The sequence below is a fragment of the Kryptolebias marmoratus genome, linkage group LG3 (assembly GCF_001649575.2).
Source record: "Kryptolebias marmoratus isolate JLee-2015 linkage group LG3, ASM164957v2, whole genome shotgun sequence".
Taxonomy (NCBI): domain Eukaryota; kingdom Metazoa; phylum Chordata; class Actinopteri; order Cyprinodontiformes; family Rivulidae; genus Kryptolebias; species Kryptolebias marmoratus.
In genome coordinates, this window is record NC_051432.1 from 18,715,184 (window position 1) to 18,733,160 (window position 17,977).

At 39.4% G+C, this 17,977-nt stretch overlaps 2 protein-coding genes across 3 annotated transcripts; one reads left to right on the forward strand and one right to left on the reverse strand.

The window, feature by feature from the left end:
- The first annotated feature begins 728 nt into the window (after nucleotides 1–728).
- Nucleotides 729–3,915, forward strand: LOC112450206. Its single transcript, XM_025003820.2, has 8 exons — nucleotides 729–1,120; nucleotides 1,204–1,437; nucleotides 1,540–1,641; nucleotides 1,812–2,027; nucleotides 2,156–2,494; nucleotides 2,564–2,906; nucleotides 3,005–3,062; nucleotides 3,205–3,915. Exons 1-8 carry the CDS (start codon nucleotides 796–798, stop codon nucleotides 3,388–3,390), a joined length of 1,803 nt encoding a protein of 600 aa, XP_024859588.2. The 5' UTR covers nucleotides 729–795; the 3' UTR covers nucleotides 3,391–3,915.
- Nucleotides 3,908–16,899, reverse strand: pla2g6 (phospholipase A2, group VI (cytosolic, calcium-independent)). 2 transcript variants are annotated; one of them, XM_017413460.3, is made up of 18 exons: nucleotides 16,798–16,899; nucleotides 15,974–16,188; nucleotides 14,918–15,127; nucleotides 13,883–14,063; nucleotides 12,639–12,826; nucleotides 11,938–12,034; nucleotides 11,436–11,618; nucleotides 10,937–11,045; nucleotides 9,552–9,668; nucleotides 8,892–8,982; nucleotides 8,503–8,666; nucleotides 8,275–8,425; nucleotides 7,437–7,573; nucleotides 6,144–6,298; nucleotides 5,979–6,030; nucleotides 5,532–5,647; nucleotides 5,308–5,381; nucleotides 3,908–4,853 (listed from the first exon to the last, which is right to left on the reverse strand). In XM_017413460.3, the coding sequence occupies exons 2-18, from the start codon at nucleotides 16,180–16,182 to the stop codon at nucleotides 4,709–4,711; spliced, it is 2,379 nt and encodes a 792-aa protein (XP_017268949.1). In that variant the 5' UTR covers nucleotides 16,183–16,188; nucleotides 16,798–16,899; the 3' UTR covers nucleotides 3,908–4,708. The 2 variants fall into 2 exon arrangements, with proteins under 2 accessions (XP_017268949.1, XP_017269037.1); XM_017413548.3 differs by lacking the exon at nucleotides 9,552–9,668.
- Between the last annotated feature and the right edge of the window lie 1,078 nt (nucleotides 16,900–17,977).

Below are 17,977 nucleotides of genomic sequence, written 5' to 3' on the forward strand. Positions count from 1 at the left end.
TCTGGTTCCCACCACGGCCTTAAGTACCAGCTGCCTTCTGATGAGCCTGATCTGCCACAGGTGTAGAGGGAGTGACGAGGAGCTGCCAATCAGCCGTCGAGACGGCCCACCAGGAAGTACCAAAAATACTAAACCTCCAGAATCACCACAAAAACAACGAATAATAGTTTTGAATTATTATCGATGGAGGATTGTGATGATGTATTATTAAGTCCTTACTCTGTATGCCATGTTAAAGATGTCAGACAGCTGCTGCGTCACACACATTGTTCACTAGAGGTCTTTCTCAAAATAAAATGAACAAAAAGGAAGTGACTTTTAGTGTGAAAGCTGTGGGCAGTTCTTCTAACAGACGAACTGAGACGAATCAACAACCTCTTCCCCATTAGACTGTTGTTGAGTCTGACCGGTCATCATATTTTACATGTTTCATAACCTTTTATAAAAACAGGAGCAGTACGGCGTTAAAAGAAACCTAAAGTTTATTTTCTCATCAGCAGCCATGTTCCTGCCAGAAACTGGATGTTTGTTCATGTGTTTCCTTCTCTACATCTCAGGTAGGAATGATTGAGTTTCTTCATGTTTCAAGTGAAGATTGTGGTTTGGTTTTTAATAAATGTTCAAATGGAGACAAGGTTTGGATTCATAATTTCCACAAATCTTTAAAACTGTTACTTGCAATAATTTTCACTGTTCTGAGTTCTTACATCCCAAACATTTGAAGAATGAACTAAGATTGTTACAGATTTAGGGAAGAATATTATTAAAACAAATAAAAAGTACAAATGTTTACTAATGAAATCTTCTCTTGCAGTAACTGAGGTGAAACCAAACAGCATCTGTGCCTTAAAAGGTTCATCAGTGAATCTGACCTGCTCACATCCGCGTTCAGCTTCAGACAAGAAATGGTTAATTGTTTACATGAACGGTACAAATTATATTTATAATGAGCTCCCTGCAGATGGAAATGATGGAAAATACAGAATATCAGAGGACAGTTTCTACAGTCTAACAATCAGTGATCTGACAGAGAAGGATGGAAAATATTACTGCTGCTGTGAAAAGACTGTTGAACAAAGAGTCTACTGTATAAAAAATAGCATTTGGCTTCAAGTTGCAGGTACAGTGTTTTATCACAAATGTCTCAGTAAGTGATTAATAAATTACCAGTTATTAAATATTATATATTTATGATCCTTTCAGACCTTCAGGTGAAGGTGTTTCCTGCTTCAGAGGGACAGAAAGTAACTCTGATGTGCACAACCAGCTGCGCTCTGACTGAAAGCCCCGCAGCCTTCATCTGGTACCAGAACACAGAGGTCCTCTATGAGGACTGGTCTCCCTGGTACCAAGAGCTGGTCAGCAGTGAGAACTCAGTCAGATACTCCTGTGCTGTCAAAGGCTACTTGGAGCTGAGAGCTTCTGAAGTCTCAGTGGGTCAGAAACAATAAATACAGACTCATCATATTAGAAGACCTCTGATTGGACACTTTGACTGTTTCTACATTTAGTTAATTATTTCTTTGTGGTTCTGATCAGATTCTGTTACATCGACCTGCTTCAGTCTGACCTACTCTGGAGGAAGAATCTGTTCTAACCATCAAACAGAGAAACGGTCCTGCTCCGTCACATTTCCCAGAGGTGATGCTTCAAACTAAAATGTTTTTGTTTTTTTTGTTTTTTGACAAAGATCGTGCAGTGTAAACTATGTGTCTGACATCTTTAAATTTAATGTTAAAATGTAATGAAGTATAAATGAGTTGTTTCTTATTACATGTTAAAAAAGATGAATATCCATCATTTCCCAACAGAAATCCATGTTGAAAGGACAAACACAGATAATCATGTTAGGCTGAGCTGTGAGACCAGCTGTCCTCTGACTGACACTCTGAAGTCCTTTAAGTTGTATAAAAACAGAAAATCAGACAGACAGAAAGAGAAACAACAGATTGTAGTTCCTAACACAACACCAGACAGCTTCTTCTGTTCTGTGAAGGATCTTGAGGATCTGTTCTCTGCTGAAGTCTGTGAGTATGAACCAGGTTAGAGTTTGAGAACCTGTGGATCATTTGTGTTAAAGAGCAACAAAACAAGTCATTTCTGTCAACCTCAAGATCATTTCTGGCTTTAATTTTCTTTCTTATTCATGTTTCAGGTGCTGACAGAACAAACTGTTGGAGTGTGAATTACGTCAGCAGGAGAATCTGTGCTCTGAAAGGTTCATCAGTGAACATCTCCAGCAAATACTCACATCCTGAATACCAACAGCTGAAGGAGAAACGCTGGTATAAAGCAAAGATAAATGCAGGGCAGGAAGGTGAACGGCTGACTGAGGTGAAAGACAAAGTGCAGTTTCAGGACCTGAAGAACCAACACATCCTGAGATTAAACAACCTGCAGGTGAAGGACTCAGCAGAGTACAGGTGGGAAGTGAAAACAGATGATCATCATCTGATACAGCCTGGATTCCCTGGAGTTACTCTGATTGTCACAGGTAAATATCAGTTGTCGTAACTGTTTGTTGTTGTTTTTGTACTTCCTGACCAATGTGTCCCCCCTGCAGATCTCAGAGTGGATGTTGGACCTGCTGCAGAGGTGACTGAGGCTCAGAGAGTCACATTAACCTGCAGAACCAGCTGCCCTCTCCCTGAAAACACAAGCTACATTTGGTTCTTCAACAGTCAGCCTCTGAACCTGACAATAGGACAGAACAAGCAGCTGATTCTAGATGCAGTTAGCAGTCAGGATGCAGGAAACTACTCCTGTGCCGTCAGAACAGACGGACTGATCCGCTCAGCCGGGACGACTCTGACTGTCCGAAGTTCAACAGGAACATGGAAACCAGCAGCTGCAGTCGTTTCTGCAGCTCTGCTGCATTTTATACCTCTCATTGTATTCTTGTTAAGGTATTACATTATTTTTTCTTATCACTAATGCCTAACATTAATAAATAACCTGACCTGTATCTCTTATCATGTTTATTTCTTTACATTTCATTATTCAGGAAATATAAAACCTCCAGTCAGTCTTCTAGCATTGAAACAGCTGACAACCCAGAGCAGGTAAAAATAAGTTTAAATAAGTTCTGATTTCGTAACTTTCTTCTTTTTTTTCCTTTATGTCATACTTTTGATTCCTTCTCATGTCAGAAGAACCAGTAATACAGCTAAAAATGTTAAATGATGTCATTTTTGTTCTCCTCAGTTAAACTCTGCTCCCACACACGGTGAGGTTTCAGCTCAACCAGCAGAGGAAGAACTTCCTTACAGCCAGTTGTTTCAGAACGACCCAGTTCCTCTCTGCTCCACCGTCGAACCACATCAGCACCAAGAACAGGAGCAGAGCTACTACTCCCAGGTCAAAATTAGAACCGAAACAACTCCAGAGTAAAGAGAAAGATCAAAACAAAACAAACCAGACTTTCAACTTTAATTTACCGTCAAAAAGAGCAAATTAATGAGGTCAAATTAATAATGTGTGTTTTTGTTGTGGAGATATTAAACAGGATTTTTTATGTTTAGCTTTTAGGATGTTTTTGTCATATTTAGAGCTACAGATGGTTGTCTTTATTATTGTAAAACCTTTTTTCTAATATACATGTATATATTAAAAGCCATGTTATCTTCTTGGCATCAGTGCCCAGAAACAGCAAGATCAGCTTTTGATGACATTTACTTTTCCTTTTTAATTCATCAAGTCTGTTTTTTATTAGCATCGGACTTTTAATCCAGACTAGCAAGTCAGTTCTATATAAGAAACTTATTAACAAAAGAAAGTTTAAAACATTAAACAATTTGAACTTAAAAGTACTGAAAATGTTTATGGTTTGTAAAATGTTGAGAAGAAATAAAGGAGTCTGTGAAGGAATGCACATCACCCAGTATCAAATCAGACAGATGCATGTGAGGTCAGTAGTAATATAATTTATTACCATATCTGTATATACTTCAATAAATGATAACAAAAACAAATTACAAAACAATTTGTTCTTCATGTTCATCCTGTGCAAAGCAGCAGTCGGTCCTCTGTTACGCCGAGGTAAAGTCTTCACTTCACTACTCTGAGAGCCCCAAACGGAAAATGTTTGATGTAAAGAATGAAGTTTAAGGAGGGAAGGTAGTGTCTCAAAGATCAGTATGGATAACTTATAAGTGTGTATCATTTTATACTTATAAGTGTATAAAATGATAGTTCTAGTGGAAAGTAGTAAGAAAATGGTTCACATAGATGGTGGTTTCACAGAGTTATTTTGATCATATGAGGCAGAAACATTTTTGTGGTTTTGTAGGTGTTTACATGAAAAACTAAACCTGGTTAGAGCCATCACAGTGGGTGTGCTTGTTCATCTCAGCTGTTACCACTTCCTTCAGCGCCTTTACTCTTTACTCATTGTTAAGGAAAGGAAGACTTATAAAAACTGTAAACCTGATAAACACAGCAGTGATAAAGATCGGTGTTAAAGTCACATGATGCTACAGAAATATTCCTTCAATAAGTCAGTATAAACCCTGGGTTAACTGTCAGTGTCTGCCATGTTCCAAACATCCGCATCTGAACTCTCATTTCATTTCAGTCGACATAGAAAAGTCACTTCAGTCCTTTTTTTTAAAGAATCCACCAGCTCGGACGTTAAAGGCCTGAGGCAGCCACACGGCTCAGCGGTGTCCCCTTCATTTCCGTCACGCCTCCTCGTGATTTCCCCGTCCTGTCAGTTGTGCAGTAAGAAGTTGGCCAGAGACTGTAGGACCTGCCTCTTCTCAAACAGGTACATCTGAGTTTCCCACAGCATGTTGACGAGGACCGCGTCGCTCACCTCGTCCAGCATCACCTCCTGAGACAGCTGTGGACTCAGTCTGCACAAAAACACAACACGGAAGCATAAAAACACAGGCTGTCTTTTTTTCTTCTTTCTTTTTTAAAGAGTTGGTTAAATGCTGATCATCACTAAATGCTAAACTTATTAATTTGCAGTTCTGTTTTAGTTGCTGGATCAGTTGAATATTTGTAAAGCAGGGTCACATTTATTGCATCTGAAAAGAATGAACTCCCCTAATTTAGCAAAAAAAAAAAGATGTTACAGAGTTAACACTTCAGTGTTTCATCGAGGCATTCACACAAACTCTAAACACTTTTGTCAATGAGCTGACTGTAAATAATCGTTTCACATTTATTTCATTTGATTTCTTGGTAAACAGATGCCTTTAGCAGCAGATACGTCTGTATTTTTTGCCACATGAAGACAAAAATAAAAAAAAGAGACGAGCAGAAAAGGAGAACTAAAACACCGCCTGTTCATCACCGTCTGACCTGTGGTAGATGGTGTCGACCATTTCACACCAGGCTCTGGCCCGGTCCACTGCGCAGCCGTCAGAGTCAGTGCACTGTCCATTCAGAGCAACCGCAGAACCAGAAAGACAAAAACACTCGTTTGAATGTGTTACTCATAACTTATCATGAGCAAAAGGTCTTACAAAGATATAAAAAAAGTGAGAACAGCAACTCTGACAGCAGCAATGTCTGGCTTCACTCACACAGTCCACCAGCATTTTGCCCAGCTCCTTTGCTCCTACAAAGGTTTTGGCCAGCTCCAGAGGGTTGGACGGCCGGAAAACATCCACAGAGCTCACCACCTCCTGGGGGGGTTTACCTGGAAACACACAAGAGATTAAGTGTCAAACCACAGTGAACATAAAGTGGGACCTTAGTCTGAAACTGTGAACTCCATTGTAAGATTAAAATGGGTTAAAAAGAAAGCTTCAATAAACAGGTATGGATTACAGCTTTAATTGCATTATGTAACAACTAAACCCAATATTCAACAGTGTCACAATTCAGACGTTTCTGTGAAGAACAGTGACGCCATTACAGAGGCAATAATTACGCCTTTTTAATCAGAACATAGTTGTATTAGAAATCCTAAACCGGCTGTGGAAATGTTATCAATACTTTTACTTTCACAAACTGATTAGGTGACCTACCTGTACCAAGAGACACAACTACACCCAGCTTCTTAACGTTCTGCTCGTCGCCCTGAGAGACACAGATTTAAAAAAAAAACATTTAGTACAGTTAAAAAAGTTTTACAAACACTGCTGGGTGAGGTTTCTGTAACAAGAACACCTAAAATGTATGAAATAGTGTACCTTAGCTTTTAAGGACTTGTTGTATTGATGGATTTCTGTAATTGCATCCAGTGTCGGGTTATTAGCCAGCAGCCCACCATCCAGAAAGCGCCCCATTGGTCGGAAATAAGTCGGGGCAGCACCACTGGAGCGAGCGGCTCTCCACACAAGCTGTTCTAAAATAAACGACAGAAATCACCTGAGACGTTCAGGGTGAAGACAGGAGCCTTGGTTTAAATGTCTGAAACAAGTACTCCCCGTCACCTCTCTGCTGTTACTACAGTAGCCTAGAAGGGACAATCTATCAACGAGACCAGGTGGATTTTTTGTCTTTGTGCTTTTGCAGTCACTAAGGATTTTCTCGGAAGCTTGGAGGGCAGAGTGGGGTTTGAAGCTAAAAGTTTTACACACTAAATCTTTATCTGCTAAACTGGATTTTCTCATTTCAGAACTGTTTATTACCAGAGTGTAGAAAGTCACAGGAACTGTAGGAACAATACAGCAAAGAATCCTTTTACTACATTTGTAAGTCCCACTTGTGTATAAAAGTAGTTTATAAAAGGTAATTTTCACAATCTAACCTTAGCTAAATGATCTGAAACAGATGGTTAAAAATAACAGATACAAATTTATGTTTTGTATATCTTTACTAAAACTGAAAACTGGCATCAGTGGTAAAAAAAAAAAACTAAATAAAGCTGTGAGCAGCAGCAGCTTCCTGCAATCAGAGTTTCTGAAGACTTTTTGCCGACTGAACTTTAATTTATAAAAATGTACTGAACTGCTTCTTAGTGCATCGTTTGCAGTTTGACTTTTGCTGCTTTTAGTTTAAAATATTAACGATGTTTTCATATTTTCCAGGGTCTTTAATGCAGGAAATGTGAGGACTTTAAGCCTTTCGCCTGCATTCAGACACCAGGATGCATCCACACACCTTCATCTGTCACCTTCCTACGCTTTCTGGGCGGCTCCTCTGTGTATCCTACTATCAACACATCCTCATCCTCCCATCCTGCAACAACAACATGGCTGGCACTCAAACTGCACACAACAACAACTGGACTTTTTTTATGAATGTGCTGTCCCAAAAATTGAAATGTAGGCTTTTATTTAAAAAAAAACAAAACAAACAAAAAGTCCTTTTCTGGCTTGCTTTCTAGGTGGAACTGAGAACACTGGCACAGGGTTCGTGTTGGGATCCCCTTATTGTGGAGTTCTAAGCCATTAACACTGGAATAACCTCTCACATTGGTGCCATCTAGTGGTATCATCAGTGTACTGCACAAAATGAGACCCAGGCAGTGTTTGAAGTACCTTGAGGGACGGTGAGAGGCTGGAAGGTGGCAGTGGTGGCATACGCAGGCTCCCTGGGGATGTCCGGGGGGTTGTAGTTCCTGAAGATATGCAGCTCGCCTGGGTGTCTGTCAGCCAGCACGCTGGTCACCATGACCCTGAGCAAAGAGTACAGAAAGAAAAAAAACTTTATTTGTATGAAGAGGACAGGTGAACTGCAGGTAGATGCGACAGCAGATGGTTTTAGCATGTGAGACGGGCTTCTTAAAGGGGGGTTTCAAACAGTTTCAGGGGAGGCTCAGAGAACTAAGTTGAGGAAATAATACAACATTAAACAAAAAGAAGAACATGAATGTTTTTGGCATGGTTAAGGAACACAGATACAACAATTTTGGTGGAACTGACCTGCTGTCGCCATGTCTGTGACACAAACCTTCTGTATTTAGTGTAGTTTGGACATGTCACTCAGTAACAATATGGGATTTTTTTAACAGTGTTGATTTAGCTGTAAGTGTACATAGATTAAACAATAAAATCATGATACCAAAGGTATGGCGAGAGCAAAACTAAGCAAACAAGTCTTTCTAAAGTTTATCTAAAAGGTGGCTTACTGCTTCAAATCAAAAACCCCTTTCTGTTCAACAGCATTTATGTTAAACTCAAAAAATATATATATTTAAAACCTAAAAACCAGGAGAGAGAGGAAAAAATAAACAAAAAGGCTACTTTATATAAAGTGTCTTCCCAATAACTAAGTATGTTGCTTGTAAATTTGTTTAGGCTTTTATTTTACTGTAGCTGATTTCAACATTTTTATTCTAAGTACTTGGTACACATAGATCCTGACATGAACTGTCACCTGGGGTATCGAACGTCCGTCATCTTGGTGTTTTCTCCAAACTCTTTCTTCAGGAAGTCCTCCAGCGGTGCAGATTCATACGGCCTGGAGCCTTTGAACACCTGCTCCTTCATCCTAAAGTACAGGCAGCGCAAGTACGCCATATTCTTCCCTGAAAGGAAACATTACAGCGCTGTTGGTGGATAAAAACTGTAATAATAATAATAATGAGAAGTTAAAACAACTAACCATGGATTATGGCGAGGGCAAGGATGCCCCCCGTGCTCGTGCCAGCTACCCAGTCAAAGAGCTCTTTGATGGGTCGTCCTGCCTCTTTCTCCAGAGCGATCAGCATCTGGATCAGCACCAGGCCTTTAATACCTCCACCATCCAGACACAGGAGTCTGTCCATCCTGCAGGACAAGAGACAGAAACATTCAGACCACACACTATAAAAAATAAAGTGTTTTTGTGTTTCCGAAACTGGAAAATTATCCAGATAAACAAAATCACTGAGTTCTGACACGTTCTGTTCAAATTACCAGCAAGAGGAGAAGAGAAAAGTCTTTTTAATATAAAAAAAGGACTTGTTATCTTTATATGAAGCCATTTTCCTCCAATAATGTGCCCATACTCACTTCCTCCTGTCTCCTGTGGGACCATCGGGCTCAGATCTGCCTCTGCTCATTGCACCTAGTGCAGCTCCCATATACATGATGTCCTGAAATCCTGCAAACAAACCCCAAAAGCTCTTTACAGATGTCAAACACATTTCATCAAATTCATGAATCAAAGAGCAGAGGAGGAAAGAAGCTGCTCAGCTTTCTAAAAAGTTGTACAAAAAGTCTAAGTGTTGTTTCATTGTTTGGGAAAAGAAAAAGCCACTTTTTTAAAAATGACTTTTTTTTTATTTATTGCAATATAATATCATCAACTTAGAGTATGGTGCTTATAAAAAATTGTTTTGGAGCATGATAATCATGCATGAACAAAGATGACACATCAAGATAAAACCTCAATTTAATAATCCAGATTTATTTAATAAATCTACTTAATGCTAAGTAACTATGTAAATGTCACAATTTATATAGGAAACAACAAAATCCATGCTTAAGATGGTTTAAATCATTTAATATCAGTACATAAAAGCAACCTAAATGCTTTGTAAATATAAAAATGTATAAAGGAAGAACACTTTTTGCATTTGATAAAAAAAGAAAAAAGAGAGTAAAGTTCCATCTAAGTGGAAGATCAAATTAAGCTGAAGGGGAAGGAAAGCTGAGGGAGGATGGTGTTACCTATGGCCTGAGGTTTGGTCGTGTTGGAGATGAGAGGAGGGCTGCTGGGGGAGGGGGGGAGGCAACGATGGACTCCTACATTACACAGCATGTCCAGCAGTATCTTTCTATTAGGACCTTTCATGTTAATACAAACAAACAAACACACACACACACACAAGCCAACATGTTAGGCATGCAAAACACATGCCACAAATAGGACAAAGAGAAGAGAGACTTCAGGATGGAGGGAGAGAAAGAAGAAAAACAAGCAGATAGCAATCATTGTGCATTTTCACAAAATCAATAAATAACAGTTTACAACCATATTTGTCTCAGAGCAGAAAGCTTCTTCATGTGTACACAACATTTCAACAGGGAGGCACACTTTGAAGCAACAAAGTCCAGATCTTTCATAAAAAGAAAGAAAATTAGACTTTTTATGTTGCCGTATGTAGCATTGCTACAGGCAAAGAAATGTACACCGCAATCCTAATGTTTCCTGTATTTAAAAATAAAACAAACTGAGTTAAATTAAACTAATTTGAGTGTTTCATTACTTGGAAAAACTTGCAGTTTAACTCCAAAAATGCAGAAATCCACCCCGCTTTCTCTCCTCCATGTTACCTGATTATGTTTCTACAGTAGCTCAGAAGGGACAAATTAAGGTCCTGATCTACAGTAACCCCTCTGTGTTTCTTATTGTCACAAAAGAATTTTTTTTCAGCAACATGCTTACAAGAGAGGAGTGATGAGTAAAATTAAGCTTTACTGTCAAAGGTTAGAGCAGTTCAGGTTCACAAGCAAACAATTGTTGGCAAACAGCTTCATTTCTTTTGGCTGTAAATTGTAAACAAACTTATTAAAAAATGTTTAGTGAGGGATATGTGTTCATTTCTGAAGTGATGGAGTGATGAAGATGCTTTACTAACACAGATTTTATTTATTATTTTTGTTAAGAAGAAGCCACTAATTAACTTGTTCATCCTTATTCAGAGAGAAAAATGTGAGTTTATTAGATAACTAAACTAACTGATGAACTCTGGGTCACACTATTATAACTTTAAAAAGTATCCTGTCCTGGATGATCAATGTTTCTAAATATGCTGCCTCTAAAGAGTCTCAGACACCTCTCTGAGGTGCCGTACATGAAGACTTGATCATTAATACACCGCAGCAAAGACAGGTTTAAGTTTATCTAGTAGCATATGGTAAACATATCTCCATGCAGCTCTGTCATCCACAATGAGCGACATGCTTTAAAATCAGACTCCATGACAGCCAGCATTCATTATTATTATTTCAGGCCCATTTGATCCTTAATAGATTGACTTTACTAACCAAGTCAGACTCATGGTAGTAGCTGTTCTTTTTGTGTTCTGATCTGCGCCTTTCGTTTCCCTCACCTTTGCTGGTGCGTGCAGCGATGAGCCCAGGAGTTTCTCCCAGGTCGTTGTGGATCTCCACATCAGCACCAAACACAATCAGAGCTTTGATCATCTCTATGTGATCCATCTAAAAAGGAGGTACAAAAATTGTTGCATTCACTCTTCATATTTATTTAAACTGCTCTGTTTTAGGATATAACTCTACAGTAGAAACATCAGAATAACCCAATGTCATGAAAAAAACATGAAGTTACGCAGCTCTGAGTTAAAATAAATAATCTTGGTAATTTTTGGTTTAAAAGGTGTTTTGTAAAAAGTCACATGACAGCAGATTCTTTTACACTGAAGCACATTTGTTGTTGCTGTTTGTAATCACTTAAATACATCCTAACAGTTGCCTGTGACTCGTGGAAGTGGAACTATCTGATGTTGTTCTTTTTCATTTCACAGAAACCTCAGTAAGAGATGACTGGATGATCAGATCAGCGTAAGCGTGCAGTCTGTCCTGCCCACACACCTTCATAGCTAAGTGCAGAGCCGTGTTCCCATCCTGACCCCTCAGGTTGGCGTTGGCCCCGTGGGTGAGCAGCACCATGGCTGCCTCGAAGCGACCCTTCTTCGTCAGAATGTGGAGGGCACTCTCTCCGGTCTTACTGAGGTAGTTTATTTCACAGCCACGCTCCAGCAGCATACGACACATCTGCCACGGAAAGTCGAAAATCAGCAGACATGAAGTTAGCTCTCTTTCATTTAAGCAACAAATCAGCCAACAACACGAGTAACCAGGCAAACATCACTGTCAGAAAGCTGCGCTGTAAATCTAAACAGAGAATTTTATGTTACTATGTGACGCTAAAGCAGGTTTATCAAAAAGAATCACCTTTTATTATTTTAACAGATGCATCACAATGTAAACATGTAGATTAAACAGCTCATTAGAGACTTGTAGCAGCTAAAAAACGTGATGTTATATTATATATTATTATTATATATTGTATAATATAAATTATATTTGTAACCTCAGCGGTTTTGGCCCAGTGCAGCGGCGTCCCTCCGTACACCGAGTCTTCAGCTTGGAGCTGACCAGGATCTGCTTTAAGGAGCTCCTCCACGCAGCTGACACACAAACACAAACAATAATAATTGCTTAGACTGTTTATCACATATTTACAGGAGCAAATCATTCATTATCTTTATGTACAGTGTATTACAAAAAGATTAACATATTTTGAAGTTCCAAACTGGGCTTTTCTGAACAAGTTGTTCAAGCTTTTTTTTTTTTTTTTACTTGGTCCTCCATTGTTTATTTTGATCTTATAGGCTTTAGATTTCCCCTCTTTTCACATTGAAGCACTTTACAGACAGATTTTAGTTTCTTTCAGCCAAAGTAGCTCTCAATCATGGTGCAAGTTAAAAATAAAAATCACTGACTCAAATAAAAAATCTCTATAATTTATTCAGTTTTTCAACTTTGGTGTCTTTCGTACAAAGTGTTTGGTTTTCCTAATAGAGCCATAAAACATGCATTATAAGAACCTTTTTAGCTTTTCTTTGTAGTACAGATACTTCTATACTCCATTTCTGAAAGGCCCTTTTAAATATTTTTATAATTGCAGCACAGGTTTACAATAAACACTTTCCACAAACTCTCAAAATTGAGAGAAAGTACAGTTTGAGGCAAATCAGTGCTTTTCTGTTGCAGCAGAAGCTTTATTCTCACCCCTTCTCGCTGTATTTCATGGCGGTGTGGATCGGGTAGCCAATACTGCCAACGACGTCACACTTTGCCCCGCCCTCCAACAGGGCTTTGACGGACTCCACGCGTCCTAAGCGGCAGGCCACGTGGAGCGGGGTTTCCCCGTTGTTATTTACCTCATTCACCCCGGAGCACAAGCGCGAACACAAGGCCTGGACGAGGAGAGGATGGTGGGAAAGCAGAGAGGAGAAACAGAAAGGCACGTTAAAGGATTTAACACAACGACTTCCTGCCTTTTTACAGTAACATCCCTACAAATAAGCTGAACCACCCCCCGTCTATCACTTCCAAGCCCATAAGCATGTGCACAATCACGGCAGAAGAACTGTTTGTAAAATGTATTAGAAACTCTTTCCAGAACTTTCTTTCTTTGAGTAAAGCACTGAGTCACTGGGTAACCTGAGCTGCATACCTCTGTTCAGAGATGAGACGCTGAGTGTGACGGGTGTGACAGCCCGCTGCAGGCTTTACTTTTTGTTGCTACAGGGTGCGGATACAAGAATGACAAGCTGAGGTATTCTGTCTCCACCTACACTTTTGGCAACCCAGTAAGTGTGCTATTATTTTGTGTGTATATATATGTATGTAGCAAGGCCACCTGTGCACTCACAACCCATTCATCCTCTATATGTTCTTCACCCGTTAAATAAACAACGCACAGCAGCGCTATAGCTAACTGGGCCAGGCATTGATCGACTGCTTTGTTCATGCGTCATCCGCAAAGGAAAAATTTTTAAATTTACAGCCAATCAGAGCAATTCCTCAGCTTCAGCCCAATGTGAGAACAGAAGCTCCTTTCTATCGCTGCCTATTTAAGAACTGTATTAATTTAGACCGATTCTGATGACCATTTTTTGACAATAAATTGGTAACCAGTAGATCGATTTTAAAAGTTCAAATTGTGTTGGATTTGTCTTTAGAAGATCTATCTAATGGTATCAAAATATGTTGTGTTTGATGAGGTTATAAGAATCAGGTGGCCTTGCGAATATGTGAAAATCTCATTTTGTTAAGCTTCTTACAATGAAAAGCTCACACACCCCTTGTGATATCTGCCATTTTCCTGAGGCAGGGAGTGACCTTTAGCAGGAATCCACTGATGGAACGGAGTGATCTTCTCATTTCCATCTGATACGAGTTCATTGTACTATTAAACATTAAACTAGAATGGAAACCAGAAATAAAGGCTCAATGTTGCAGAGCCTCACCTGGATGATGACAGGAGAATCCTGCTTGGAGGCGTAGTGCATGGGTGTTTCTCCGTTCCGATCCTTGATGTCGGTGCGGGCCTGACTTTCCTCCAGCAGCTCCTTCACGCATAACAGGTCGCCTCGTTCACACGCCAGGTGCAGAGGTGTCTGACCCGATGTGTCTCGAGCATTAATCTGACTGAACACAGGAAGATGCCTTCTTATTTTCACAGAAGACTGGCATATTAAAAGAACCATGTTTTATTGACGGAGCAATTTTATTAAAAAAAAAAAGCATAAAGATTTGAAAACTGTTTTTTGCCTTTGGCAGTCACAAGATTTGTTGAAATCAGCAGAGTATAGAAGCTGGTTTGTAGAGGTTTTGCTGTTTGTCGGGCTTGCGTTGTCATGGTGAAGGAAAACAGGGCAAACAAGGAAAGCTTTGAATGTTTTCTCTAATTAGTCTACTCCAATTCTAAGAGTTTTTAACTGAAAACACAATCAGATCTTAAGTTTGAAATGTCTTTTCCCTTCACTATGTTTACTTACTCTGTTTATGCAAAGTTAAATCTCCCTGTAAATATACTTGTAAAAAGCAAGACGTTTCACAGTCTGATCAGGGACTTTTTGTTAGAATTAAAGAGGAAACAAAATGTCCACAATGATGAGTCAACTTTCTCAACTTTAGGCTGAATATCTGTCAAAATCAAAGTGAATGAAAACAAAGTGATGTGTGACAAACTGCACATCGGCCTAAGAGTTGAAGTATTGTAAACTGGTTTGTAGCTAATGGGCTAAAAGTGCCAAATGACCGAAGAGTTTGAAGCTTGATAAAGATAAATTGAATTTAAATTATTAATAGTCTTGAATGCATTTAGCTGGCACTTTCATGTCTGTGTTGAAAATGTTCAGACATCACGATCCTTTCTTTATATCGCTGTATATCAGAGAAGAACCAACTCTCTGCCACGTCCACTGATAAAAACTCAGCATAATGCTATTCGCTTAGTGACACACTTTCACCAAATACAACTCAACACCACCCTGCCTCACCTCTGTACATAGTTGTGTTTGAGGCATTCCCTCAGGCCCGTATCCACAGCGATGTGGGCGGAGCTCCAGTCTGGGTGGCTGCGGATGCAGTCCACGATTGTCTGCACCGTCTCAGCCTTCAGAGGAAGAATCTCGTAGAAAGGCTGAAGTTTGAGAGCATACTGCGGGAACCAGTTCATGGCATCCCCCTCTGAGGTGACCTGAAACAGCCTGCAGACAGTTCTGTACTTACATGAGGTATTCAAAATTAAAGGACTAATAGGAGTAATACCTTTATAGAGTGTTTAGAATCAAAGTATTCAGAAAGAAACTTCTGATTGCACTGATGTTAATTCGGTGTAACTCTTTGAAACTCGCTTTTGTAGTCAACGTGAAGTTGCTGTTTTCTTCAGACATATATTAAATTGTTTTAAACAGTCAATATCAAACTTTTCAGCTTCTGACCCATAAAATAACTGTGGCTGAGATTTGTGACCCACATCATCACTGTATACAATAATGCTAACAAGCCAGTAAAACAAATACATAACCGTAACACAAAAAACTACAACAACCATGATAGTTTTAGGGCCACTGTTTTATCTCTTCTTTACAATTAGAACAAAATATGGTATTAGTAGTCACTTTTTAGTATAATTTGATTTCTGCAGAGTGTCTGAAGACCCCTAACTTAGTGTTTCATGGTGTACAGTGGGGTCCTGACCCCAACTTTGGGGCTTGGGATAATTCTGTGTAAAACTACAACCGCTGTAAATGCTACAAGTAACTCTAACACAGAGGACAACATGACAACGTAGGTGTTTTACAGGTTTAAAAAAATTATAATCAGCTAAAATTGGTGTGAAAACACAACTACAAACAATTACTAACCAGTTTTTCAAGTCTGAAACACTGATTCAATCAAGATTACAGGCGTCGGTGACAACTGTCAACAGTGACCTCAACAAAATCTGTACGATCTGAAAGGCTGATTGCAGCACATCTTCATCTTGACCTTCAGCCCCGCATCATCAACGACTGTATTTCAACCTATCACACCAAGAGACCGACACTGACCTCACAGCTGTCTCGGGTGTCTCAGGAGACAAGAGCAAACAGTCCCACGACTGTGTGGTTTTGTACAGGACCGTGCGTCCTTCCCGCTTCAACACGACTTTGTCTCGTGCTCCATAGTCCATCAGCGGCACATCTCTGACCCGGTAAGGGTTTGTGAAGAGGGTCGACACAGAGGAGACCGTGTCCAACAGCCGGCCCAGGAACTGCATTGTTATCTGAGGACACAGAGACGAGCAATGACTAAAAATAAAGTTTTTAAATCCACATTACATTGCATGGGCATGCTTTTGGATGTGCCTCTCCCATCTGGTTTACCACATCCTGTTGGATTGTTGTCAACATTCCTGAATTATTTATCTTCTCGTCAGTGCAGGATTTCACTGCTCCAGGAGCAACAAGTGCACCATAACAGATATTTGAATGTAAGCTCCATCATATGGTTATAAACATTATGGAGTTAAACAGACCTGCACTTATAACCACAATATTTATCAATGTTATACTAGTGTTACAACAAACAGAAGTATTGTTAGCTGTCAAACACCATGTCCACTTACAGTCATTTACCTTCCTATTCCTAAAGGGACTAATTGAAGCTTGTTCTCGGTTAAATGATGAACTGAAAGCTGCTCACATATAATATCCGGATACGACATGACTCTGACGCTGAAAACGCCGGGGCTAACATTAGCATAAAAACCCCTGTTTTACTTCACTTTTCTGATTTAATGTTATCAAACCACCCTGAGAACATGATATATCACAGTCAGTAGTCTGTCAGCTGGGACTAATCGCCTTACCAGGTGTAAAACCAGTCATCTTACCTGTAAAGCTGCCCTCTGCGATCCGTGTCTGACTTCTGACAGCTACACCAACAACCACCGCCTCAACCAGGCTTGCTACAAGGCTTGATTGACGTGAGCTCATCCAATCAGAGCGCAGGGTTGACCGTGATGCTGGGTAAAGGAGGCGGAGCATAGGACAAAAGCCGCTCGGGTCAACTTCACAATGTTACGCCAGAAAAAAACAAACAAAAAAAAATAAAATTTCTGCTGACCATTTTACAGCACTAACCAGTGACAGTGACTGAAACTGAGGGTAACTACATTATCCTTTCGCCATTTTGTATTGCAGCTTCATCAGTTTCTGTTCAACTAGTCTTGCCTATAAAAATACATTTTATATTGTATTTTGTTGGAGTGAAATCTTTAATTGCAGTCTAATACCATTTTTTATAACCTCAAAATCATAACAAGAATTATACTTTAATGTCTGTGTAATTTTACACATACATATATACAGAAAAAAGTATGTTAGTGATGTGTATTGCTGATGATGTCAAAAGGTAAACAAGCATTGCTCTCATCCCACAACCCCCTATTTTTTTATTTATCAGTGATGTATCTTACATTTGTTTCTTTCTTCAGAAGGGAGGCAGGTGCATCACACTCACCTGACACCCTCTCATAAATTGACACATACACATACACACACATGAACACACATTCTTTAGGAAGTCACCACGCAGATCAACACAAACCCAGTGTTTCCATTTCTCAAATTAGAAAACCAGAAATAAAGTTTTGAGTTTGCAGGAAAAGAACTCCTAACCTAAAACGTGTACAGTTCCGACAAGGTCATAATTAAAGATGAGAAAAGGTTCATATTGGGGCAATAAAAACAAGAAAATACAAAATACAACGGAACAAATTATAGTAATTATTCTTGCTCCACCAAACCTTTACAAAATCTTATGTTTACATATGGAGATTTTCATAAATTCACCTGTAAGTGCGTCAGCCTTAGGAAAAAACAATTTTAAAAATTGCATTTTTTACCTATAACAAAGCAAAAAAAGGGGTCTTGATTTAAACTTTAACCTTGGTCCATGGGTGGAGGTGAGTTTGATTTCTGGGTGATCCTTCTACCAATAAAACATTCTTGGTATCACAAACACCAAGAATCTGTTTTTGTTTTATTGAGTTTTAGAATTATGTAAGCCTA

Excerpts from the sequence above, each read along its gene's own strand:
- LOC112450206 (XM_025003820.2), top strand. The coding sequence starts at position 796 with ATGAAATCTTCTCTTGCAGTAACTGAGGTGAAACCAAACAGCATCTGT. Across the intron at positions 1,642-1,811 it reads CTCCGTCACATTTCCCAGAG|AAATCCATGTTGAAAGGACA; the intron begins GTGATGCTTCAA and ends ATTTCCCAACAG. Across the intron at positions 2,907-3,004 it reads CTCATTGTATTCTTGTTAAG|GAAATATAAAACCTCCAGTC; the intron begins GTATTACATTAT and ends TTCATTATTCAG.
- pla2g6 (XM_017413460.3), bottom strand. The coding sequence starts at position 16,182 with ATGCAGTTCCTGGGCCGGCTGTTGGACACGGTCTCCTCTGTGTCGACC. Across the intron at positions 8,667-8,891 it reads CCCACAGGAGACAGGAGGAA|GATGGACAGACTCCTGTGTC; the intron begins GTGAGTATGGGC and ends CTTGTCCTGCAG. Across the intron at positions 7,574-8,274 it reads ACGGACGTTCGATACCCCAG|GGTCATGGTGACCAGCGTGC; the intron begins GTGACAGTTCAT and ends CTCTTTGCTCAG.